The sequence below is a fragment of the Gallus gallus genome, chromosome 1 (assembly GCF_016699485.2).
Source record: "Gallus gallus isolate bGalGal1 chromosome 1, bGalGal1.mat.broiler.GRCg7b, whole genome shotgun sequence".
NCBI lineage: Eukaryota > Metazoa > Chordata > Aves > Galliformes > Phasianidae > Gallus > Gallus gallus.
Window position 1 is genome coordinate 79,935,755 of NC_052532.1, and position 24,633 is coordinate 79,960,387.

At 49.8% G+C, this 24,633-nt stretch overlaps 1 protein-coding gene across 1 annotated transcript in view; it reads left to right on the forward strand.

The window, feature by feature from the left end:
* The window catches only part of FSTL1 (follistatin like 1), a 43,620-nt gene that overhangs the window by 13,953 nt on the left and 5,034 nt on the right, over nucleotides 1–24,633 (forward strand). Inside the window, exons 3-9 of the mRNA NM_204638.3 lie at nucleotides 13,389–13,493; nucleotides 14,633–14,762; nucleotides 17,276–17,308; nucleotides 18,883–19,013; nucleotides 21,673–21,791; nucleotides 23,263–23,375; nucleotides 24,428–24,538. Coding sequence (NP_989969.3) covers nucleotides 13,389–13,493; nucleotides 14,633–14,762; nucleotides 17,276–17,308; nucleotides 18,883–19,013; nucleotides 21,673–21,791; nucleotides 23,263–23,375; nucleotides 24,428–24,538 — 742 coding nt within the window. The remainder of the gene's footprint in view (nucleotides 1–13,388; nucleotides 13,494–14,632; nucleotides 14,763–17,275; nucleotides 17,309–18,882; nucleotides 19,014–21,672; nucleotides 21,792–23,262; nucleotides 23,376–24,427; nucleotides 24,539–24,633) is intronic.

The following is a 24,633-nucleotide window of genomic DNA, read 5'->3' on the forward strand; positions in this document are numbered from 1 at the left end:
GGAGAAGAGGGTCTGGTTACTTTAGGCAACGAAGGTGCTCCTTTCTCTTCCAGTGAGTCTGGGCTTCTGGGAATGTGATCGTCGTGGCAACTCCTTCAGCCCTGTTTTTACCAGCAGCTCCCTTCCCCTGGTACAAGAAGTAGGTAGCTGAACCAGGCTTTCACACAGCAAAGGACTCTAAATCGAGGCACAGCAGTGATTTCTTTAGAAGAAACATTTTTCATTAGCTCTTTAGCCTTTTCACGTACCCATTTTCTTCCAAGCCTCTTCTAAGCTGCTCGCAGCTAGGGAGACATTTTGTTCTATTTCAGTCTGTTCTTCACCTCTTTGGATATGTGGCTGCAACTCTGTGATCTTGCAGGTACACTGGGCTGTGAGTTACAACGGCTGAGGCACAAGCGTGTTTTTCTTTCTGCTGACTTTATTAGAGGAGCAATAAATTCTTGCAGGCCGGCAAGGTGGACAGCCAAGGCCAGCAGACAGCTGTGAAAGCTAACGTCTTCCACTTGGATTTGCCAGAGGCTGCCTTCAGAAGCCCTTAGTCTGCTTCAGTTGTATGCCCCTGGGAGTTCATTTTTCCCTTTGGAAGTAATGGCAAAAATCCATTTGTCTTCCCTGGATGCTGCACAGCGTGCAGTCTTGCTGGGACATCTCTCGCATCCGTGCTGCAGCCCTGGCCGTGCAAGGCCACCTGACCTTGTGCACAGACTTTGCTAACAGTGCAGAGCAAGCTGAGGCTCTCCTGTTCTTACCTGAAAAAGCCAAAATTGTGTGGCCTTTTTTCTCAGTTATGTTCATTAAATGGGAAATTTTCTGTGGAATACCAAAATTGTTTACACTGCAGCAAGCAAGGGAAACTCACCAAATACTTTGTGCTTGTTTAACTTAAAATACATCCAGACTCAGCATTCTCCCCCCTGCCTTTGACATGATTTTGTCATGAAGCTTGCAGAACACCAGCTTTCAGCCTGCCACGAATGAGATGTCTGTACAGTTCCACAAACAAAGGGATTCGTGGTGAAACGTCAGTTCTGCCATTTCTCTAGCACTGGTGTGAAGGGAGAACCTGGCTGCTGAGATCTGCTTGTGGAGCCGAGTGCCCCAGGATCTTGCCAGGGCATTACCAGGATAATAGGATATTTTCAGGCTGTGTCACACAAATGCTGTGGGCTGGGTTTGCTGTGAGGCTGAAGACTTTTCTTCCCTTCCGTATTTGTATGTGTTTTCAGCATCACTGAATGCTAGGCTGCTCAGGGGGAAATTCAGCCCTGGCAGAAGGACCAGAGCAGTTCAATGAGTTTCTCTTCAAGAAGCGAGGTGGGAGGGAGGCACGTGGTGGGGGATAGGAAAGGGAAATAGAAGAATGTCAGTAATCTATAACACGGCTTCTGGGAGGCCAACCTGAGGCTATCAGCCAAGCTGTTGATCTATACGTGGGGAAACCCAGTGGCTGAAAGCATTGATAAAGTTGCAAGCCACATCTCAGATACTCCCTCTGATTAGAGGTGCCTAACAAAGCTTCCTGACAGCTGGCTTCTTGTTATTTGAGGAAAACAGAGAGGAAAAAGAAGAAAAAGATTAAAGAAACAAGCCAAAAATCCCATGGAAATAACTTGTCCCTGAGCCAACTGAGTTGGCTTTGGCAACTGGAGATCATAGAATCATAGAATTATGGAGTGACCTGGTGTGTGGGAATGGTTGAATCACGGCCTGAACCTCTGATTGACCACCTGAGGTGAGCAATGTGTCAGCTGTGGGAGCACTGGTGAAGGCAATGCACCTGTGTGACTGGAAGGGGTGGAGCCAGGCTATACCCCTCCTAGATCCCATTTAAGGGCTGACTACCACAGAGGGAGGATCTCTTTCTGGAGATCACTCCTCTTGGAGTTATTTTCAGTGAGCCTGGGACACAGGTAAGCTTGCCATTCATTTCCAAATATCCCTCTCTAACGCGATAATCTTTTCAGCCTTTTCTGTATGCTTTTTGATTATACACCTGGCTTGGAAGGGACCTCAAGGATCATGAATCTCCAACCCCTCTGCCACAGGCAGGGCCACCAACCTGCATATCTAATAGTAGACCAGGCTGCCCAGGGCCCCATCCAACCTGGCCTTGAACACCTCCAGGGATGGAGCACCCACAGCCTCTCTGGGCAGCCTGTGCCAGCACCTCACCACTCTCTTGGTAAAGAACTTCCCCCTGACATCCAACCTAAATCTTCTCTCCCTCAACTTAAAACCATTTCCCCTTGTCCTGCCATTATCTATCCTTATAAAGAGTTGACTCCCCTCCTGTTTGTCGGCTTCCTTTAGGTAAGCTTCCTCAGCCTGTCTTTGTAGGGGATCTGTTGTCAGTGCAGAGATCTTAGCTTCCCCTGCCACTATAAACTTTCAGATTTCTGGGGATGTTTCCTAAGGAGTGGCACAATAACCTTCATTGCCCGGCAAGGAGTGGTTTCTGTGCAGGTACCTCTTCTCCATGAGCCTCTGCCCTATCACTTCTCTTGTGCCACTGCCTTTCTTTCACCTTGGATGCCCCCCATCATGTGTTGCAGAGCTCCAGGGTGTGAATTCACTGAGCTGCAGCTCCAACTGCCATGAAGAATTAATTTCTACTGATGGATGGGTGCTGCTTGGGTGGCAATTGCTTGGGTCATTAAAGCAAGTGACACTTGGAGGCACTGTTTTGTGCCCAGAGAGGCTCTGACCCTCCAGGAGCAGGCACAGCAGCAGGTGTTGGGAAAGAGGAGACCATGGACCAGCAGGGCCAAACTTGGTTTGGCATTTCTCAGTACTGTTTGCCTTTGTGGTACAGGGAATCTGTAATTACATTTTGCCTTCTGCTTCATCATTTGTCTCAGCCCATTAGAACACCTGCTGGTTAACTACTTAAGAAGCTATCAAACTTTACAGTAAGAGTTGTTACATCCTTCTTAATACAGACAAAAACAAGCGAACAAAGTCATCATGTCTTTATGCATGTGGCTGCAACCGAGTCCATAACCTAACGAGCACACGGTGCTGTACTTCTTTTCCAAGACAAAATGAAAAGCCGCAGTGGCAGGTCAGAACTAAATATACTGGGACCTGCTGTCACACAATCCAGGTTCCCCACCGGTCAGGCCTTAGCTCTGGAGGGTGGTCAAGTCCTACCTGCCCTGCCTTCTTCTCACTCATCTTAGTTGCATCCTAAGCCTGCTTCTTCTATGCAAACATCTCCTTATTCATTTTTTCAACCTTGAACTGTTTGTTTTCAATTACCATTTTCTTCTGGCATCAGCTGTGCTGCTTGTAACGGCTGATGACCTGTAAAGTGGCGTGTAGAATGCAGTGTGGTCCTGTGTTTCATTTCATAGCTCCTCACCGTACCCCGGGCATGCATCTGCCTATCGAAGACTGCTGAGTCAAAAGCAGGATTACAGCAGAGCTAGCGTGGTCACTGCATTCAGCCAGCGCTTGGGCAGAGTGGTCAGGATCTGTGAGCTGTAAAGTAAAGGATTATTCTTAGCAGTGACTGGAAATTCAGGAGCGTCAACCAACTCAAGAGAAGAGTCTGAGCACGGACTCTACAGACTTTGAGAGACGTGAGTAGCTTTTCTTAGGCAAGAGGCACTCCCCTACCCGGCCCAGGCTCTTGCAGCGATGCCAAGAATCGTTGTGCATTTTTAGCAAAACAGCATCAACAGTTCCTCGAACACGCACAGAATAACTTAATCTTGTTCTCAGAAACCACTGACCTTTTTCTGTTGACACTTGAAAAAGGAAAAGTCAGCCTGAGGCAAACACCTGGCACGGAAAATTTCAACCTGAGCGATTCAGTGCTAGCGAAGTTTTCAGCAGTGGAAAAGATGGTTTTGTAAGGGGAAGCGTCCAGCTGCTTTTCAGTGCTGCGTGCAACCCGTTCCACCCATAATGGGCTGACACCTTGACTGCTGGCTCACTGCTATGCTGTTACCCAGTCTTACCCCCTGGTGAGGATGGTTGCATGTGAATTACCTCTTTTTACAAGTGGTCCTTGCTAAACCCTCAGCCACATCTGAGACCTTGCTGGTGGTGGATCTGTGCCGAACCGCTCTGGGCCAGGCTGCTGGGGCCCACAGTCACTGAGCTCCTCCAATTTTCCCTTCCCACACGGTGTTCAGTAGGGATATGCTTCCAGTCAGCCATCTTGTGGCTTTTGCAGCCGCCCTAGGGTATGGCTGTTACCCACTGAACTTCAGATGGCTTTGCTAGGATTAGCCTAGACATGGAAGATGATTGAAATACCTGGTGAATCTTAGCCATCTGCTTTAAATTCACTCTGTGTAGTACTCTGAACTCAAGTCTTCCTCCTTTTTAACTAGCAGTTCAAGTTATTGCTGATGGGTTTGTTGTAAACACCAGCACTGAGATGGGCTGACACTTAGATCCTTCATGCGTGCCATTAAGGAATCTTTGAATGGGTACAATTTCTGGTTATTAGTGACACCAAGCCAAAACTACAGCATAGAGTCAAAAGCCCGTACAACTCACTTATCTGTGTACAGGTTGTGTCTCTTGTTCAAAATATCTGTATTTCTGAGCAGTGAAATACATCTCCTATGAAAGCTTCTCTTGTCTTCCTGTCTTCCCATGTAAAATTCCTACACCCACAGCTTCAAAGACAATGCTACGTTGCTCAGGCATTTAATACTGGGGAATTTGTGGTGGGAAATAATGTATTTTTTTTCATAACGAAGCCATTTTACTGTCAAAAGCTTAACTTTCTGTTCCGTTAGCCAACTGCCAACAGAGATTGCTGGGAAAAGAAAGTGCTTTCCTTAACCTAAATTTTTTACTAGCAGGAGAAGTGGAATGACAACAAAATGAATTTATTATGAAATGGATTTGTTTGTAGGCTTTCTTCTTGTGCTGTTGTTTGCTTTCTTTGAGGGCATTTAGTGCTAATTAGCAGCCCTGGAGACAGAAGTCCATTACTAACCCAAATTGCAGAGAGCAGCGGAGGCAGCGATGGGGGCTCCCTCCATCCCTTCCCAGTCCATCCTCTGCGTCCCTCCTGCATTCCCAAAATGGAACTCACCTTTGCCTTTTGCTCCCTCCAGCTGGGGACATCTGTTGAAGCCTGCTGGCTGCTCAGGGCCGGGTCCCATGCTGGGTATGTGCATGGGACACCTTTGTGAGGCTGAGAACCGGTGTTCTGCACTTCACCACCTTTCTGGGAAGCGAGATCATGAGGAGTTTTGGAGGCAAGAAGAAGAGAGTTAATGTGTGATCCCAGTGAAGAAAAAAGAGCTTTACAACTGCCAGCACAAAAGGAATTGTTCCTTTCAAAGCGCTCAAACACAGCTGAAGCTGCCTCCCGCAAGCAGCTGTCATTCTCTTCATTCCTAGAGGGATGGATGTAACCAAAGGGCAAATCCATCCTACTTCCCTTCATCCCTAATCTTGCGTGTCAGGGCTTGTTGTATGAAGGCTTCCTTCTGGAACAAATCTGGAGTTTGGCAGACGTGACTTATCTTCCTGATTATCATCTTGGCTAAGCTTGCGTCATAACAAAAATAATGAATGCAGTTTTGAAACTTCTGTTTGCCCTCTTCTGACCGTAAAATGGGGTTATACTGCGCATTTTCACTCTTAGTTTGTCCAGTCTCCCATGTTTCCATTGCAATAGAAGATTTTTCCATCCCCTGCTTCTTTAAAAATGTTATTGATAACAGTCAAAACACATACTACTTTTATAAAAGAGCATTATTTATAAGATAGACATCTGTTACTGCTATATACTTTCCTACTTTGTAGCGGGTATGATGGGGGGAATGAAATGTCAAGAGGGAGACGTGTTAAGTCAAAGCTTAGAAGTAGTCTATGAGCAAATAGGTGTGAGTTGGTTATGAATACAGTCGGACAACATCAGGGGAAAGTTCATAGCTGTGAGAGGGTTTTGAAGTCAGTCTTTCAGTGGGTATGAGAAAGGCAAAAAGTAACATCCTTTATGTGGTATCATGGAAGTGGAGCTGTATGCAGAGGGGCCGCTGGCAGCTTGGGGATGGAGGATGATCCAGGAGGTGCCTCTCTGCCCTGTGTGTGATCCCATGAGGAGCTTTGCAAGGACTGTGAAACCCAATGGCTAGTGTTTGTGGTGAAGAGTGTAGTGGGAGGGCAGCTAAAAGCAGTGCCTTGGGAGAGCAGCGCCTCAACCTCTTAGGGGGAACCACAGGCATGTCGTTCAAGTGCAAAACAACGGAGATCTGTTAAATTTTCTTTTGACCAAAAAACCTAACCCCAAATTCTTACCCAAAACACAAGAAGGATTTAAAGGACGGCCCAAACGCTGCCACAGCATGCCATCCAGCAGAGCCACAGCCCTCTTGCTGGGCAGGCAGGCAGGCAGCTCTGCCCCACAGCGCACGCCCACAGTGGTTTTGAGGAAAGCCAGTGAGCCAGGAATGCATAAGGATGCTGGAGCTGTGCGTGCTCACGGCTCTTCATCTCCAAAACACAGCCCGGCCAGGCCGCAGTGCAGAAAGCAAAACATCCTGGGCTGAGTTCAAGAAGCGCTAGAGAAGAGCTTGTGTTTTTGGAGGCAGTTCAGGCAGTGATCTCTCTTCCAGGAGCAGGGGCTCCAGAAGGTGCAGAAAGCCTCAGGGTCACTGGCAGTGCTGCCTCTCCCTCTAGCCCAGGGACTGGTAGCAAGGCCCCACGGCCTCCTTACTGCCTCCAGAGCAGTGGAAAAAGGGGCAGGCGAGTGCTTGGGTTGCTGCTAAGACTGAGATGGGCATAGGCTGCTCGGCTCTGAGGGGCAGGGCGGATGATGTGGTGCTGAGCTTCAGAAAGGGGCTGAGCAGAGCAGGTGAGGAGGGGAGTTTCCCCAGTAAAATTCTGTCTGAGAGCTGCCTCATTAAATCAGCACCGTTTGCTTTGCTGGAGTGACTCAGAGGAGAGGATGCTTTCCCCACAGCAGCATCTATTTGGGTTATTGCAGCCACCAAAGGGAACTGCGGCTTTGTCTTTCTGTTTGTTTGTTCAAAGTCAAAGCATGGGAGTCAGCATCAACAGTCTTCCAAGCTAGGCAGGAAAAAATTCCATGATTGCAGAGAGCGGGGAAAGGGATGTCTGCAACAGTTCTTCGTTATTTCCAGACACTGTCACAAAGGGCCAGATGGAAGGAGATGAAAGAACGGGAAGAATAAGTTGCTTTAGACAACAAGCGGTGATATTTTAGGAATAAGGCCATGGGGATCGTCGACTTCTTCTCATTCTTTAGCTGAATCAAAGAGTCAAAACAAAAAATGTATTTCAGATCGGTTGAAATTCTTTTATTCCCAGCAGAGACCAGAGGTGGCCGAACAAGGAGTTAATCTCACCAAAACGTGTTTTTGTTTTGCTTTCTTTAACCTTCGAGTCTGCATGCAACACTTCATGAAACACGTTTTAAAATAAAAAAGGAAGAACGGTTCAATTTAGAAACTATTTTGGGATCGAAACTGTTGCCCCAGTTAGGTGCAAATTTGCCTCAGGTAGCGTTTTCCAGTGAATTATCCCTCTGTCTGAAAAGCATTGCCCAGCCTTAGGAATTAGAGGAAGTCATTGATGGCTTCTCCTGCTTCTTAATCAGAAGATTGTCCTCAATGCCTGTGCACTACCATTCACTGCAGCTCCTGTACTTGCTCAGCCCTCCCCTCCTTCTTCCTGTGGCAAAGATTTTGACTTCATTTTTACAGTGTTTTTTTTCCACTCCTCTTTCCAGTACCGACGAGGAGTCGCACGTGACCTTCTGCCGGCCGTCAGGTATTCAGTAGTAAAAACAGAGGTTCCGAGAACCTGGAGAGCTTCTTTTGCGTCTGCCAACCTCCTGAGACCGTGGTTTGCACTCTGAAGGTTCTGAGGCAGCAGGGTTTTGGCTGACTTGCTTTCAGCTCTCTCTGGCTACAGGGACGTGGTTTAACTTCTCATGGAGGTGTGCCTTTTTGGCAGGGGTACCGTTGATATATAAGCAGGCTCCAGGATAGTGGCCCAGCCTTTCCAAACTTTTGTGTCCTTGCAGCTTTGTTTCACCTTGCTTCTGCTTTCAGATTTCCTTGTTAGTCTGATAACCACCCCAAACTGGCTCTGCATTAGCAAGGAGCTGAGCAAGTCCATGACCAAGGCTAGAAAATGGGAAGTGTGAAACTGGCTTGTGCCCAATGCTATTCTCACCTCCTTCCCACACAGAGGTTGACTCAGTGCTTCCCTCCATTCCATAGCGGTTTCCATGGCTTTTTGTAATGTGCTGTGGCAGGAGTTGGGTAAAGCAGGATCAAGGCGCGGAGCTGGGAATGAGGGTCATCAGAGCTTTGTGTCAGTGATGGGAACAAAACTACTGAGGTGTGTTTCGCAAGAAGCCCAAGGCTGCTAGCAAACCTCAGTGCTTTCAGCTCTCCGTGTTCCTCTTGAGCTTCCACTTACTGGAAGAGGTGAGGAGATGCCATAGGGTTGTAAATCCTGACTTGCTCATCTTGCCCTTCGCTCTATTTGGAGCCAGATGATGGCTGAGAAACGTGGCAGGTCTGGGTCCTATTCGGAAATTAATCACTGCATACACCATCCCAGTAGCCTCTGAGAGTGGGGAAATGGAGATGCTGAAGGATAAAGGAGGGGCTGCCTGTCACAGAAAGAACTGCAGCCCACCAGAGACTGAGGGGCTAAAGAGAGTATGTGAGGTTGGTTGTATAAGGTGTGAACAGCCTCGTGTTGGGTAGTGAGGGAGGACCACGCACCTCAAAATGGGGCAGAGGTTGTTAGGGCTCTGGTACTGAGCTCTGTGGGCTGGGACTGGAAAGCACCTTTTTCCTTGGGAAAATGCTGCTGGCAGAGAAAGCTTCCTCCTCCTGCTGAGCCTGGGTGTGCTTGGAGGGGGGCGTAGGGGATGGGGTCTGTGCTTCTTAACAGGAGGAGTTATGAGGCTGCTTAGGTTGGGAAGCCAGGGACAAATGCTCCATCCCCACCTGCCCCAAGGGGCCTGAGATCCTCCTCTTCTTCCTTCCCCTGGCAAGCAGGGGCTTCCTCTGCCTGTTCCTAGGTGCTTTGACTCCTGCTGACATTCAGGAGTTAACGCTGGCCTTGCTTTTACGGTTTAAGCAAAACAGGATGGAGAATTGCGGTTCCCAGAAGTCCAGCTGTAACAAAACACTGGCCTTAAAAAAAACTGGCCTTGGGCATTCGGGGTCTGGGAAGGAGGGCTGTGCCCCAGCGGGGGCTGTGGCTTGTCTGTCACGTTGCAGCATGGTCCTGGCCCCAGACCAGGAAGAGAGGGGAACTGAGCCCCTGTCGTAGGCAGCTCTTGGGCAAATGGCCTCCTGCAGTCCTCTCTTTTCCAGTCTGTCCCGGGAGGGTGAGGATGCCGATCTCACAGCCCCCATGAGATTAACTTCATTAATCTCAACCGTGGGGGCCGCAGGCTGAGGGCTGTGGCACCAGGGGATCCAGTCGCTGCTCCAGGAGGACCGTGGGGATGGGCAGAGGGAGGAGCACTGCGAGGCAGCGTGGGTTTGGCCTGTGTTACATTCAACGCTGTGACTGCAAAGGGGTTTTTAGGGTGAGCAGCGGAGCGAGGCTGCTACAGTGAGAGCGATGCCAGGCGCAGCCTCCCTGCCTTCCAGCAGCCATTTTCCAGACTTGTTTGTGACAGAGATTTCCTCTTTCCCAGACTCTCGTGTCATTGTTCCCCTTACGGGGCCTCACCGGTCATTGCCTTGTGATGGAAAATAAGAGGTTGTAGGGGCCAGAGCGCAGACGTTCCTTACAGCTTGAAAGGGAAAACAGCCCTAGCACGGAGGAATCCCTGTGAGAGGTGTGCCTGGCCGCTGCTGCTAGCTAGCGGCATCTCGCTGGAAGGGAAATCAGCTGTTTGGCAGATGACTTTGTCCTCTTTATTAGGTTACCAGGAGAAAAGCCTCCTTCCTGCAGTTCCTGCCTTCCTCTCCTTGCTGGCTCCTGCCTGCTCCTGTGGGACACGACGAAGGCCTGGCTCCCGTGCCAGGCTCTGCTCCCTGTCACACAGCCTGCACTGTGCTTGGGGTGTGCTGAGCCTCAACCTCTGTGCCCTGGTGTGCTCCACCGAGCTGCAGGAGCTGCAGGTCCCCTCCTCTTGCTCCGGCTTGTTTCCCATTAGTGAAACTGCAAAGGAATTAGTTTTCTCCCAGATCCCCCAGGAGGCAGAGCGGTGCTGGGATGCTGTCAGTGCCCGCCTGCCCCTCACCTCCAGCAGCTCTCCAATCCATCAGCCAGTTTCCGCCGCCGCTGATGGAGCGGTTGAGGCCTCCGAGATGACAGGACCCAGCTGTTCCTGTGGCTCTGGGTGACCGGCTTAAAGAGCGGGACCCGTGGATCAGCCCCTGAGGAAGGAGCTCGTGAGCTGCCCTGTGCTGGCTGACAGACGGGCTGCGCGGAGAGCTGCTGGAGGCTGGGCTTCATTAGTTCTGCTACTCACAGAAGGGCTTCAGAACCGCAGGGAAGAGGAGGAGCAGGGCGCCTGAAAGTTTAATGGCTCTGGGCCCCTTTACATCTAGTGCAGAGCTCATGCTGACACCTTTTCAGTAGGTTGTTGTCAGTGTTGGGAACGTGTGTCTGGTTGCAGTCCCCTGAGGGATGCAGCACTGGCCTGGGCTCTGCCTCATAAACCCGACATCTTCTCCTTCCCTTTTTGCCTGATTGCTTTAGGGACTGCCTGTTTTCAGGCCTTCTGAGCTGCCCATGGATGCCTCTGCTGCTCTGAGCTGCCAGGCATGCGCCCCATGCCTCCTGGAAGCCAGGGAGAGGGGCTTTTGGGTGTAATGGTGGATGCAGATGGTGTCGCTTTGGGGCCAAGTAGTACAGAGCTTCTGCAGCTTGATGGCAGGTTTCCTTCCAGAGCAGGGCATACAGATCGCTCTGCAGCCCTCCACCATCCTAACAGTAATGTTGCCTACGGAGGTACGTTTGATGTGGTGTGATACAGCATGGTTCAAAACCCATGCACTGAGCTTATCTCTGACAACTGAAAACAAACCTTCCAAGTGAGACTTAAAGGTAGTTTGTGCAGGGTTTCTTCCAGAGCTCTGTACATGCCCTGAAGCAATAGCCCTAAGAAAGAGAAATTGCATTGCCTATTGGACTGCCTGTTCACGGCCGACCTAACGCTGGGCATGCTTGCTCATTGCCTTCTAATCTGTTCTGTTTACGTTGCTGCCAGATTTCCACCCTGTCACACCAGAGCGTTAGAGAACCAAGGGATGCCGCAGGAATTAGGTCAGGTTTGCTCGTTAGTCCCAAATGAGAGCAGCGGGAGAAACGTGCTGCCAGAGCCAGCAGCTCAAATGGCTTCAGGTGGCAGACTGCCTGCCCTGTGCTCCCCCCAGTGTACATGGGACCTGCTCTCCCAGCACCTCTGCAGAAGTTGTTTTGCCCAGAGCACGCTTGGGTAATGGGGTAGAACGCACAAGCCTAATTTCTTCTCAACGCTCAGCCCTCTCTTTGATTGCTGCAACTCATCGTGTTTCTCCCTGCAGCCCCACAACAGCAAGGAGGGAGGTCTTGGCGGCCAGGAGCTGTGGCTTCTTGTCATAGTTTTCTATGCCTCGTGTCTCCAGATCTTTCTCTATTAAGGAGGAGACATTGCCGAGACAACAGCTGATGAAGCGTTAAGTTCTGTGGCTGAATGGTGATACTGAGCTGGATTAGGAGCTGTGCAGACAGCACTGTTAGCCTGTGGCACACCTTACATCCATACCCCTGTGTCAGTCTGTGGCACGAGAATTCATGTAAGTCCTGCAACCCCAGGCATAATCCTGTTGCTCTTTAGTTTTGCCTTATCAGTGTAGCGCTCAGGCTTGTATAATGTATCAGATTGCTTCCTAGAGGAACTTTTGTGTTAGTGCTCCACAGCCCTTTGATTTCCTTGCACATCAGGCAGGGCAAAAGTGCAAAGCCTTGATTTTACAGCAGAGCACACAGCATTATGGAACTGTAGAATCGTTTGAGTTGGAAGGGACCCTTAAAGGTCATCTAGTCCAACTCCCTGCAAGTAACAGGGCCGCCTACAGTTAGATCATGTTGGGAGTAGAAGTTGGGATAAAGAGGCAGCAGGAGAAAGAAGGTGTGCTCAGCGTTTGTCGTTATACGCATCAGTAATGCTCTTCAGGCAGATTGTGCTCCTTTTTCATCATCTGTTTGCAAAGGTTTATGTTGCAGGTATGAAGGTAACACAGCGAGCAGAGGTGAAGAACGATGCTCAGATGGGAAGGGGAAAAGTCTTTGTGTATGAGAGGGCAGATGGGATCGAGCTGTCTCGTTGCTTATTTTACATTCCTCAGATTTCTGACTCCGATGCCAAACTGTTGTAGGAGGCAGGTGGCAGCCCTGAACTGGACACCTCTAGGTGAGAGTTGTGGGGTGAAATAAGAGGCACAGAAGAAATGAATGGCTAAGCATGAGTCTCAATCATGTCTCCAAATCATGCTTTGCTGTTCGTGGTTCCAGGGTCTCCAAGTCAGAACCCCTGGAGCCATCTTCTCCTTTAAGAGTCTGCGTAAAAAGAGACCTCAGACTGGCGATGGGAAATGGTGTTATGTTTGAAAACGTGGTTAACCTGGGGAAATCATCCCTGGTAGCTGTCAGCAGCTCCGGAATGCAGTGGAACTTGGGGGGGGAAAAAAAAAAGAGAAGGATTTGACGGTGGCACAAACAACAGGACTGTTTGTGACAGCTGGGAGACAACTGTGAAGTGCAAAATTTGTGCTGCAGGGCAGGAGTCAACCGCTAGCTGTCAGAGACCTGGAAGAACTCCTCTGTGGGAGGGTTACTTTATAATTATCCACGGCAGTGTTTCTTCTCTGAAGTGTTTAAGTCTTGACCAGTGGGGGTAAAGATAATGGGCCGTGCAGATCTGTGGTGTTCTTTTGTGACAGGGGTGTTATCTGGAGTCTGATGGCAATTTCTTCCTTCTGCCTGGTATCACACCTTTCTCCGGGGTCATGTTCACCTTCTTAAATGTCTCCAGCAAAGACATTTCTGCTGCATGCCCTCCATGGAGAACATGTGAAGGCAGCAGTCCTTGCCTCGAGGACGTTACTCTTGTCGTTTGTGCTAGCTGTTCTTTCGCTCACGTTTGCTCCAGTTCTCCTAGGTGATTTTCCAGGAGCGACCTCGAGGAAAGCCTTTATTGCTGGGGCTGCAGCCTCAGCTCCTCTTTCTGCCCCTGGTTATTGTCTGAGCTGTCCATCTTCTGCCATCATGGCTGTCCTGTTCTGTCATCTGTGCCTTACCGGCTTTGTGCTCTGTGCTCTAGCGTAGAAGTTACATGTATTATATTTTACAGCTGCATCGAGGACTGCTGCTGCTGGTTTGGGTGACTTGATGTATTCCGTGTCTCTTTTTTTTTTTATGTCTTGCAGGAAGAGCCAAGGAGCAAATCCAAAATCTGTGCCAACGTTTTCTGCGGAGCTGGGCGGGAATGTGCAGTGACTGAGAAGGGAGAGCCAACCTGCCTCTGCATTGAGGTATGGGGACAGAACAGCTCCTGCGCCGCCCAGCCCTTGGGCTGCACTTCAGTCACTGGGGCTATCACAAAGACTGGTTTGGAGCAGCTGCAAATTCACAGCAGCTCTTCAAACAGCGGGGCCTTTCGCTGTGTAGTGTGAGGGAATAGCCCTGCAGCGTGCACATTGTCTGGGACTTGCAGCTGTGCTGCTCGCGCAGAGTCTTTAACAGGCATGGCAGACTTGGCTGGAGGTCTTTAGTTGGGAGAGCCTAGTGGGGTATTGATATCCAGCTGGCTGTGGAGGGCACCAAAGGAGAGTCAGCAAGCTCCGAGACTGCTTTCCCTCCCCAGAGGCTTGTTTGAGGAGGTTACAAGCACCCTACCAAAAAATCAGCTTTTGTAAAATGGAAATAATTGTGGTGGAGTGCTGTGAGCATGAATAGTTTCCTCCAGCAGGGAGCCGGAGATGACTAGAAAAGCCTTTCCCAGCTGTGGAGACAGGGTCTCCCTGAACTGCTCTGCTCCATGCTTTCAAACTGCTCTTGCCTGGCTCCTGGGAATGGGCTCTCTGCTCCTGCCTCCCTTCCAGCCCGCAGTTCATACACAGCCAGCCCAGGCTCTGGGAAGAGAATTGGTCCCTTAGCTGGCAGGGAGACTGTTGTCTGGACAGGCTTGGCCAGGCTGAATGAGGCAGGAGAAAGAAGCTTGCACCTTGCTTGGTGGCACTGGTGAGCCCTCACTCTGCTGTAGGTTGAGCTGCCTGCTGCTGTCTGGCAATATGGGCTAAATTCAGAGGCTGAAAGGTGGAGCAGAGCATACAGAGAGCTATAACAGAGCTGAGCAAGCAGAAGAGGGCACACATTGGGACAGACGTTCACTGCACATAGAGCTGCAGCTGTAGGGCTGCATTCAGTGTCTACAACAAGTTTTTCTACTGTGCTCCACTTCTGGGATACTCCTGCTGTGGTGTTGCTGACCTGGGATGGGATGCAGGGAAGCCTTTGAATCCACATCTACAGTCTTACCCATGTGGCTTTTCCTGGGGAGGCAGTGGGAGGGTTCGAAACTTTTTGGGCTGGGCTGAACCTGGGATGTGCCTGCTCCTTATTGCTGCCCCCAAGGGACAGGTAAAAGCTCTCATCTCTGGCTTTCTCACAGCAATGCAAACCTCACAAGAGGCCTGTGTGTGGTAGCAATGGCAAGACGTACCTGAACCATTGTGAGCTGCACCGAGATGCCTGCCTCACTGGCTCCAAGATCCAAGTGGATTACGATGGCCACTGTAAAGGTAACCCTGTGTCAGGGAGCAGCAAGGATCAGCTACTCTAAAGGGCAGAGTGCTGAGGGGCCCTGTGTGATAACAAGGCAAGGCAGAGGCCTTGCCAGCCAGGACCCTGTTCCGAAACTGCCAGTCAAGGTAAACAGGGCAAGCCTGAAAAAGGTACCCAGGTTCACATGAGTCCCGATCACCAGGCACATTTGTTATGATGAACTATGTCTGAGGCTGAGCCATGCCATCAGGTCAGTATCAGATGTGGTGGTGGTAACCAGTTTTCATAGGCCAGAAACTTCCAGGCAAGTCCATAGGGATAACAAGGTGAGAAGGCAGTCCCAAGATGAGGGCAAGGATCAACAAGATCTATGGCCAAGTAAAGGAATGCTGGCAGCAGAGCTGGGGACAGACATATCTACAACATAATCTCAGACAAGGACAAGGAGCTAAAGCATAGAATCATAGACTGTTCTGAGTTGGAAGGGACCCACAAGGATCGCCAGGTCCGACTCCTGGCCCTACACAGCACCATCCAAAATCCAAACCCTGTCTCTGAGAGCAGTGTCCAAATACTCCTTGCACTCTGGCACTCGGGGCCGTGCCCACCACCCTGTGGTGCAGCCCCTGTCCCTAACCCCCAGCTCCCCCTCCCCTGACACAGCTCCATGCCGTTCCCTCGGGCCCTGTCGCTGTCACACAGAGCAGAGCTCAGCGCTGCCCCTCTGCTCCCTGTGAGGAGCTACAGCCACCATGAGGCCTCCCCTCAGCCCCTCTGCTCTGCACTGAGCACACCACAGGACCTCAGCTGCTCCTCACACACCTTACCTTCCAGATTCTTCACCATCTTTGTAACCCTACTTTGGATACTGTCTCACAGTTTTATGTCCTATTTCTATTGTGGCACCCAAAGCTGCACCCAGTGCAGGAGGTGAGGCCACACAGAGCAGAGCAGAGTGAGACAGCCCTTCCCCCTGCCCAGCTGGCAGTTCTGGGCCTTATGCACCCCAGGGTACGACTGGCCCTTTGGGCTGCCAGGGCACACTGATTCGACTTTCCATCAGGCAGAACCCCCACATCCTTTTTTGAGGGGTTGCTCTCCAGCTTCTTGTCCCCTAGTCTGTGCGTATAGCCAGGGTTGCCTTGTCCCAGGTGCCGAATATAGCATTTGCTCGTAGTAAACTTCATGTGGTTGGTGATTGCCCAGCCCTCTAATTTGTCATGATCTCTTTGCAAAGCCTCTCTACCCTCTGTGGCTCCTCCCACTTCAGTGTTGCCTAAACTTAATAGATGTTCAAGTCCTGTGTCTACATCATTTATGAAAATAATGAAGAGAACTAGTCCTAAAATGGAGCTGTGCAGAACCTCAGAAGTGTCTGGCTGCCTACCTGATGTATCCCCATTTACTTTGAGTCCAACCTGTCAGACAGTTGTTCACCCATCACATTCTGTCTTTGTCCAGCTGTATGCTGGATGTTTTGTGCGGAGGGGTGCTGTGAGGGACAGTATCAAAAGCTTTGCTGAAATCCAAGAAGATTACACCATCTGTCTTCCCTTGTTCAACTAGGTGGGTTAAGTTCATTAAAAAGGACTTTCCCCTCATTAACCTATTTTGGCTGTGACCAATGACTGCATTTTCTTTCAAGTATTCTTCTTTAACTCCAAGAATAATCATCTTGAAAAAGCTTGAGCTGAAATGAAGCCTCTGGACTAAAGAAAAAAGAAATAAGACTTGGGATAAACCTCCAGAACCCATACTACCATCCATGTTCATGAGGGACCTCAAGAACTTCAGGAGCAAGGATTTTGCCTCAAGCGTACAGCTGTTTAACTCCTCCCACACCTTGCACATGCCTCTCTCCTGAATGAAAGAAGTCTCTGTTAAAAGAGCAGTTTCAAGAGTGAACAGGTGAAAATGGAGAAGTGGCACAGATCTGAACTGCCTCACCTCCTGTTTGAGTAAAGCTGCTGCCAGAACCAAACATAGCCTGTTGATGGAAGTAACTCAGAACTACAGGACAGTTCAAGTAGGTTGGTGAATCCCTCTGCTCAAGCAGTCAGCTAGAGCATGTTGCCCTGGATTATGTCCACTTGGATTTTGAGTATTTCCAAGGAGAGAGACTACACAACCTCTTTTGAGCAACCCGTTCCAATCTTCAACCAGCCTCACAGCAAAAAAAGTGTTTCCTTATGTTCAGATGGAATTTTAAGTTTTTAAATATGCACCCACTGCCCCTTACCCTGTCACTGGGCACCGTGGAGAAGAGTATGGCTCAGTCTTTTTCATTCCTGCCCGTCAAACATAAACAAATCGGTGAGGTCCCTCCTGAGCCTTCTCCATGCTGAACAGTCACAGCCTTGCTCCCCTCGTATAACAGTTGCTCCAGTCCCTTCATCATCTCTGTGGTCCTCATGTTTCCAAAAGCTCCCATGTTCCTCTGCTCTGGCCCGAGTGGCACCCAGGAATAGGAAGAAGTTCGTATTTCTTTATGTTGAATCAGAAATGTCCTATTCTGTCTTTCCCTTAACAGAGAAGAAGTCTGAGAATCCAGCTGCGAGTCCAGGTAAGAAGCCATCTCCTTGTCTGGCTGGAATCTGTGTGTATTTGGGAAGAGGACTGGGAAGGAAGGTCTGCTGGGGGGGTGGCACAGCTCTGTGTACAAGTGGTGCTTCTGCACTGGCTGTAGCAGAGCCTGAGGTGATAGATCAGCTGAAATATGAGAGCTCAGGTCCGTACTCTTCGGTACCTTTTTGGTCCTTACTTTTGGGCACCTTTTTAGACCTTACTCTTGGGTGACTTTACTCTTGGGTACTCTTACTCTTGGGTACTCCTGGACTCCTAACTGCACTGGAGTGTCTTAGGGACTCTGGGAGCGTACAAGGTGAAGTGTGAATTTGCCCCTATGGACATAAGCTGTGTTCATCATCCAGACTGAGGAACAAGACAAATAGTTCCTTGGGGATCAAAGATACAGGAACTGTGTCCTCCTACTGTCCTCCCCAGCTCCAGGAGCACTCTTATAAAAGGAGGCTTTGTTTCAGGAGCAGTTAACCGATGGGCCCAGTGGCAGAGGGGCAGCACTGCATAATGAACAGGATATTGTTGGGGAATTGGGAGGTGTAACTGAACCACCCCCCATCAGCTGTCTGTTTCTCTCCTTATCTCTTGCTTTGTGTACCTAGACTGTTGATTTTGGGGCCATGACCTGTGCTCCACCAAGGGACCCTTTTCCTATCCATGGCTTATCAGTCCTGGACATCAGCTTCCTAGGAGAGATGAGAGCAAACCCTCATACAAGCCTAAGGCAAAGGACCGTGTCAGAATCTGGCCATCACCTCAAAGCAGTTTTAAGGAAGCTCAACATTAAACATGAAACCTGTGGGTTTTTGTTTTTATTGGTCCATCCAGTTGTGATTGTAGTCACTGGATTCAGAAGGAAGTCATGAGCGTGTGTAAGCGGCACGAGTGCACAAAGATTGCCCTTGTCTCTCCATTGACCTCTGGACAGGTGTGACAACGCAAATAAGCTGGATGATCTTCCAGTTTTGCTTCTGAATACCACGTTTGTAACTAGCATACAAAACGATACCTGTGACTGGAGAGCTCTGAGAGAAAGCAGAACTTGACCCCCTGTAATTTACAGTAGACAGGCTGGGATTTTGAAGAAACGAAATCTCCTAAGATGTTAGGCCCTATAATTCAAGTTTTGGGAAGAGCATAGGGAAAGGCTCACTCAGTCCGGTCTTTGATGTTGGAGAAGAAGGGGGTTTTGGTACCTGAGAGCTCATGGCTGAGTGCTGGGCATCGAAAAACACGGGGACATTGACCAGAGCCAGTCATTCACATTCCTCCCTCAATCTGAGATGAGTCAGCTGGCCCTGGGCTCCCTTACATCAGGCATCAGGGACTGGAAGGCAGTTTGGCAGGAGTGTCGTTTTCGGGCCTTGCCACATGGTGTCACCCACAGCCCATCCGCCGTTCAGCACATGGCAGCCCTGCTTTGATCTGTCTGTGGATCATCTCCAAGGGGCCTGCAGACTGCCATCAGGACTGTCTGCTTGGCTTTTATTTCTCGTAGTCTCTCTATGGTCTCCCTGCCAACATTGTTCCTGTTATCCTTGCTTTCTCTCCCAACAGTTGTCTGTTACCAGTCGGATAGGGACGAGCTTCGTCGCCGTGTCATCCAGTGGCTGGAAGCAGAGATTATCCCAGACGGCTGGTTTTCCAAGGGCAGCAACTACAGTGATGTCCTGGACAAGTACTTCAAGGCAAGTAGAGCCTGCCGTTTCTTCACCTGTCACTGTAAAGCAGCAGTGCTGCCGTGAAACAAGCTGAAATATTGAAATGTGCCTGATGAGACAGGAGCCAGAGAGGCCTGCTGTGTCCTACAGGGTGCTCCTTGCAGCAGCTACTGACAGACCCACGTGCACATGACCTGGAGGATCTCTGTCTTCTGCTGTCCAATGTGTCCCAGGGAAAAGAACTTGGGTAGGCCCATTATGCCCATGGTAGGGGAGAGAAGAACTGATCTTAGAGGGCAAAGGACTGCCAGAGGAGGGAAAGTGGGTGGGAGTGCTGGCAATACAGATATGAGGAGCAGGGAGCTGTGGCAGTGCTGCTGATCCTTTGTTCCTGACAGCCCCAAGGCCACGTTGAGGTGGAAATAGGGAGTGCTTGGGGGCTTCAGGAGGAATATGTGCCTGTGTGGAGTGTGGCCCAGTTGTGGCAGAGAGCTGGTGGTTTCCTGGTGCTCTGCAGGGAGATGGAACTGCCTGCGAGCCCCCAGCAATAATGCTTCCCTGTCAACCTCACCCTGTCCCCACCCCTTTTATAACCCATAGATCACACGCTTCTGTCATGCTCCTGCCGCATGCACTGCTGCCTCCCTCCCCCTCGCACCCGGCTCCTGATAAAGACTTCAAAGCATTCAAGATGGAGCTGGAGGAGCAGGTGGGGAAAGGGGGAGAGTGTTTAAATCATAAGCTGTTGACAGTAAGAGATTAATGGTGCCTGACAGGAGTTAACGCTGCAAGCAAATTTGCCATGGCAATGGCACCCCCTGGTGAGGTAGAGGAGCCGGTCCCTGCACTACAGAGAGCATCTTAGCCTTTGTAGCCATTAATTCTACCTCTTCTTTGGAAACTGACTTGAAACCACTGCTTCAGGCACCCTGCGGGCGTCTGCCAGCACCCTGGCATGGCCTCACACACCTGCTGTCCTCAGCCCCTCTCTCAGGGGACCTGCTCAGGCCACGGGGTTTGTCTAAATGCGAGCCAGGCACGGGCTTGCTCCACTGCTGTGCACAACCCACCCATCCCCTGTCAGCCTCCCACTGCTGAAAACCCACAGCTCAGAGGTAGACAGCTTCATGTTCCCTTATTTTCCACCTTTTTGTGGAGCACTGATCTCAGACACAAGGGGTAAAAAGTTACCATGACAAAGCCATGCCCTTTCCTGGACCAAGTTTCCTTTTCTTTCAGAAGGTAATCCTCTATGTCAGCAGCCCAGTGAGCTTTGAAATACTTTTAAAGCAGAATTCAAGGTTTGGAGCAAGTCAGAGATATCCAAGTAATGCAAGCTAGATGAGCTCATGCGCACAGATTTGTTTCACCAAGGAGCCCGAGCTGCCTGCCTCACCCAGCTCACAGCTCCCTGCGCTACCTTGCAAATGGCCTGACTTCTGCCCTGCAGGCAATAAACACTGCAGGCAAGGAGGAGGTGAAGGTTTTCCCTTTTCTCCTTGACCAGAGCAGCCTGCAGATGTGGCGCGTAGCTCTCTCCCTTCTGGAAGCGTGCCTTGTGTGAGTCACTGGGACGTGGGTCAGACGCCAGGCAGGCCTTGGCCTTGAAGGACCCTGCATTAGAGATTAGACCAATAATGAGAAGCTGCTGTGTTCTAGCGTGTCTCTTGGGGATCAGGTAAATGCATACTGTTGTCTTGAAAGCCAAGAAAACTAGCTTACCCCGGTTTGGGTCATTAAGAGAGCTGTGGCCACTTTCAAAAGAAACAGGGAGAAAAACTTCAACGTCTTGCAGAAGCTGAAATATATTAGCGGGGCAGTTATACACAGGCTACAGCACAGGCAGATATTTTCCTAGCCCTACATACTTCCCCTGAACCAGAGATAGCAGCAGGCAGTGTTTGAGCATTCCTGGAAGCCCTGCTCAGGGAGGCACAGTGACCTGCCCTGAGTCACATGGCAGAGGCTGACCAGCATCTCGTGCAGCAGTCTGCCTGCAGGATTCATTTTCCCTTCACTGCAATGCAGCTGTCTCTGAGGGGGCCCGGCAGTTCCTGCTGCGTGCCCCGCGCTGTGATGTGACGTCTCCAAACAGGGAGGCAGAATACAATTACTGCAGTGGGAGTACAGCCAGGACATTGGGGCTAAAAATCCTGCTTGTCAGTGCCAGGTGTTCTGTCAGGACCCTATGAAGCTGGTGGCAAGGTGTTTAGCTGTTGCATTAAATTGTTCCTTCTTTGGGATCAGCAGAAAATTGCTTCCTGTGATTTTCCCTTTTGTCACTGTCACAGTCCGTACACAGCTTTGGATTTACACATGTTGGAAAGCTGACACCTTCTTGAGCACAACTGGTCCGCGTTAAGGCAGGAGGTATATAAGAAAGCTGGGAGCTGGCTGGAACAAAGAGAAGGAATGGGGTTAGAGCCATAAATCAAGCAACAGGAGGTGAATGAGAGGCAGTGTAGCTTATCAGCGAGCAGGAAGCTAAAGCCAGGTCTCCCAGTTCTGATGCTAGTGTGGATGTGTTGTTTTTCTCTGAGCCTCTCTTCTTTGTGAAAAACAGGGATGATGCAACCTGCTTCATTAGTGCTTCAAAAATGCTAATTACCTACGGAAGAGCAATAAGGAAGGGGTACTTTGAGTTGGCAGATGAGACCCTCTCACATCTTCCCATCTTTCCCTACAGAACTTTGATGACGGCGATTCTCGCCTGGACTCCACTGAATTCCTGAAATTTGTGGAGCAGAACGAGACTGCTGTCAACATCACAACCTACGTGGACCAGGAGACCAACAAGCTGCTCAGGTGGGCAGCAGGCAGGATGCCAGAAGGACAGCTAGACTGAACATGAGCCAGCAGTGTGCCCAGGTGGCCAAGAAGGCCAATGGCATCCTGGCTTGTATCAGAAACAGTGTGGCCAGCAGGAACAGGGAAGTAATTATCCCCCTGTACTCAGCACTGGTGAGGCCGCACCTCGAGTACTGCGTCCAGTTTTGGGCCCCTCGCTGTAAGAAAGACATTGAGGCCCTGGAGCGTGTCCAGAGGAGGGCAACAAAGCTGGTGAGGGGTCTGGAGCACAGGCCTTATGAGGAGCGGCTGAAGGAGCTGGGCTTGTTCAGTCTAGAGAAGAGGAGGCTCAGGGGAGACCTTATTGCTCTCTGTAACTGCCTGAAGGGAGGTTGTAGAGGTTGAGCTGGGGGTCAGCCTCTTCTCTTGTGTGACTAGTGATAGGACTAGAGGGAATGGCTTCAAGCTGCGCCAAGGAAGATTCAGGCTGGACGTTAGGAAATACTACTTCTCTGAAAGGGTGGTCAGGCATTGGAATGGGCTGCCCAGAGAAGTGGTGGAGTCACCGACCCTGGTGGTGTTCAAAGAGCGTTTGGATGTTGTGTTGAGGGACATGGTTTAGCGAGAACCATTGGTGATGGGCGAATGGTTGGACTGGATGATCCTGTGGGTCTTTTCCAACCTTAGCGATTCTATGATTCTATGACAGGGTCCAGATGTGGTAAAAAGGGGAGATGAAAAAAACAACCATGGAAAAAGGCAGTTAGAAAAATAGAATCAGCAAACATAACTGTATATGAAATGACTTCTCACTTAATTAGACATGAATGCCACAAAAAGGAGAAGTCCCACCCTTAGCCTTCAGGTTGGGCCATACATTCCAACTCTTTGCATTGGACCTAATAGTTTTGAAGCCAGGAGGTAAGTTGGGTGAAAGAAAATTTGTCCTTTTCGTTTCCTAGTGATGTGGCTTTCCAGTGGACCATGCTTGCCTCTTGCCTGATAGCTAGATCCAGTGCAAGGAAGATGGTGGGAGATCACAGCTCACGGAGAGCCTGTAATTAGAACTGGTGCAACTATCACATGAAATTGTAGCTTGAAAGGTTTCCCTTTTTCTATGCCCCTGCGTGCAAGACGATGACTGCATGTGGTTGAACTGTGCTTGCATCTGTACTTGCGTGATAGCATGTAGAAGTCAGCAGGGTGCTATTCCTGCTGCCTGATTTGTTCTGAATACCAACCCCTGCGCACCTCAGCGTTTCTCCAGCCAGGAGAAAGGTGTCTGTTTTTCTTCTATTTACATCAGGGAGATTTTCTTACAGAAGACATTTGTTCCTGGCACCTCAGAACCATCCTAGTTGTTACTCGTTTAACTCATCCGTACTCTGGGGCCAGTGATTGGTTTAAGTCGTTGGTGCTCTGAAGCCAGTAGAGGAAGGAATGACTTGGTACAGCCCTGTGCAGAACGTGCCTCTGTGTTTCCTTTCAGGGGACTCTGCGTAGATGCCCTCATCGAGCTGTCAGATGAAAACGCTGACTGGAAGCTCAGCTTCAGTGAATTTCTCAAGTGCCTCAGCCCATCCTTCAACCCACCAGAGAAAAGTAGGAATCCCTCACTTGTATTGGGGAACTAGTGGGGTCCTGGTAAGGGAACATTCCCATTCCCAGAGTTACTGTTGATAGGTGCCCTACCTGCTATCCCACGGCACCCCTTGTTCTCCCATCCCTACAATGTCAAACATACTGCTGTTTCTGTAGCAGAGCTCCCAGAGCTCATGTGATTAAAAAGGTTTGGATTTTAGAAGCAGGGACGTAGGTCAAATGGATAAGGTATGCTTTGATCGTCAAGGCAAGTATTTAACAGCACGGATATAAATCATGTGAAGAGTTAATGTGTGGATAACTTAGAAAAGTTGGACCAGAACAAAGTCCTGCTATGCTCTGCCTTCCACACAGAAACCCTCCCTGATGAGCGTCTCAAAGTTCACTATCCTTCCAAATCCTGCTCACTGCTACGTGGAAGCAGCTTAATGTTCTGCTGACCAGGCGTGCCAAGCCATTCATCTAATCATCTCCCCAGGGGGTGCTTTCGCCTGCTGGTCCAAAGGTGCTGGATTTACATCCACTGCAGTGACACCGAGCTGTGCTTCCTAGGGGATATTTAGTAGGAAGCCAGAGATGCCATCTCTATCTCTGAGGGCATGGTTTTCACTGAACCACCACAGTTAAGTGGTTTGAGGGTTATGGTTATATGGTTATCTAATAGAGAAGAAATGTGAGCTAAAATGAGAAAGCTTTTCTTTTTTCCTTTTTTTCTCAGGGCTACAACAAATGCATACACCCTTTCCCCAGCTCCTCCCATGTTGGAACAGGGATTTGTTTCAGAGTAACCAAAACTTTCACTTTGGGTGTTCTCTTCTGTGTATAGCAAAGTGTAAGACTTTCCCAAACAATGATTTTGGAGCTAATTTCACACACCAGATTCAACTTGAATATTATTATCCTAGCGGTCCACCTGAAACCTTTGGTGGATTGGTGGCCTCTTCCAAAGGCATCCCCCAACTTCTCGTTGACAGTGAGATTGTACCTCCTCTCTCAAATTATCTCCTGAATCTGTAGGGTACAACTATTGTCCCTGTTCTGTGCCTTTCTAGAGTGTGCCTTGGAAGATGAAACCTATGAGGATGGAGCAGAGACCCAGGTGGAGTGCAACCGCTGCGTCTGTGCCTGTGGGAACTGGGTGTGCACTGCGATGACATGTGAAGGTCTGTCTGCTCTCCAGAGGGTGATTGTATTTGGTTTTGTGCAAAGGGATTTTTATTTTCTAGCTTTTTAGGAGCTCACTCGTGTTCTTTGTTAC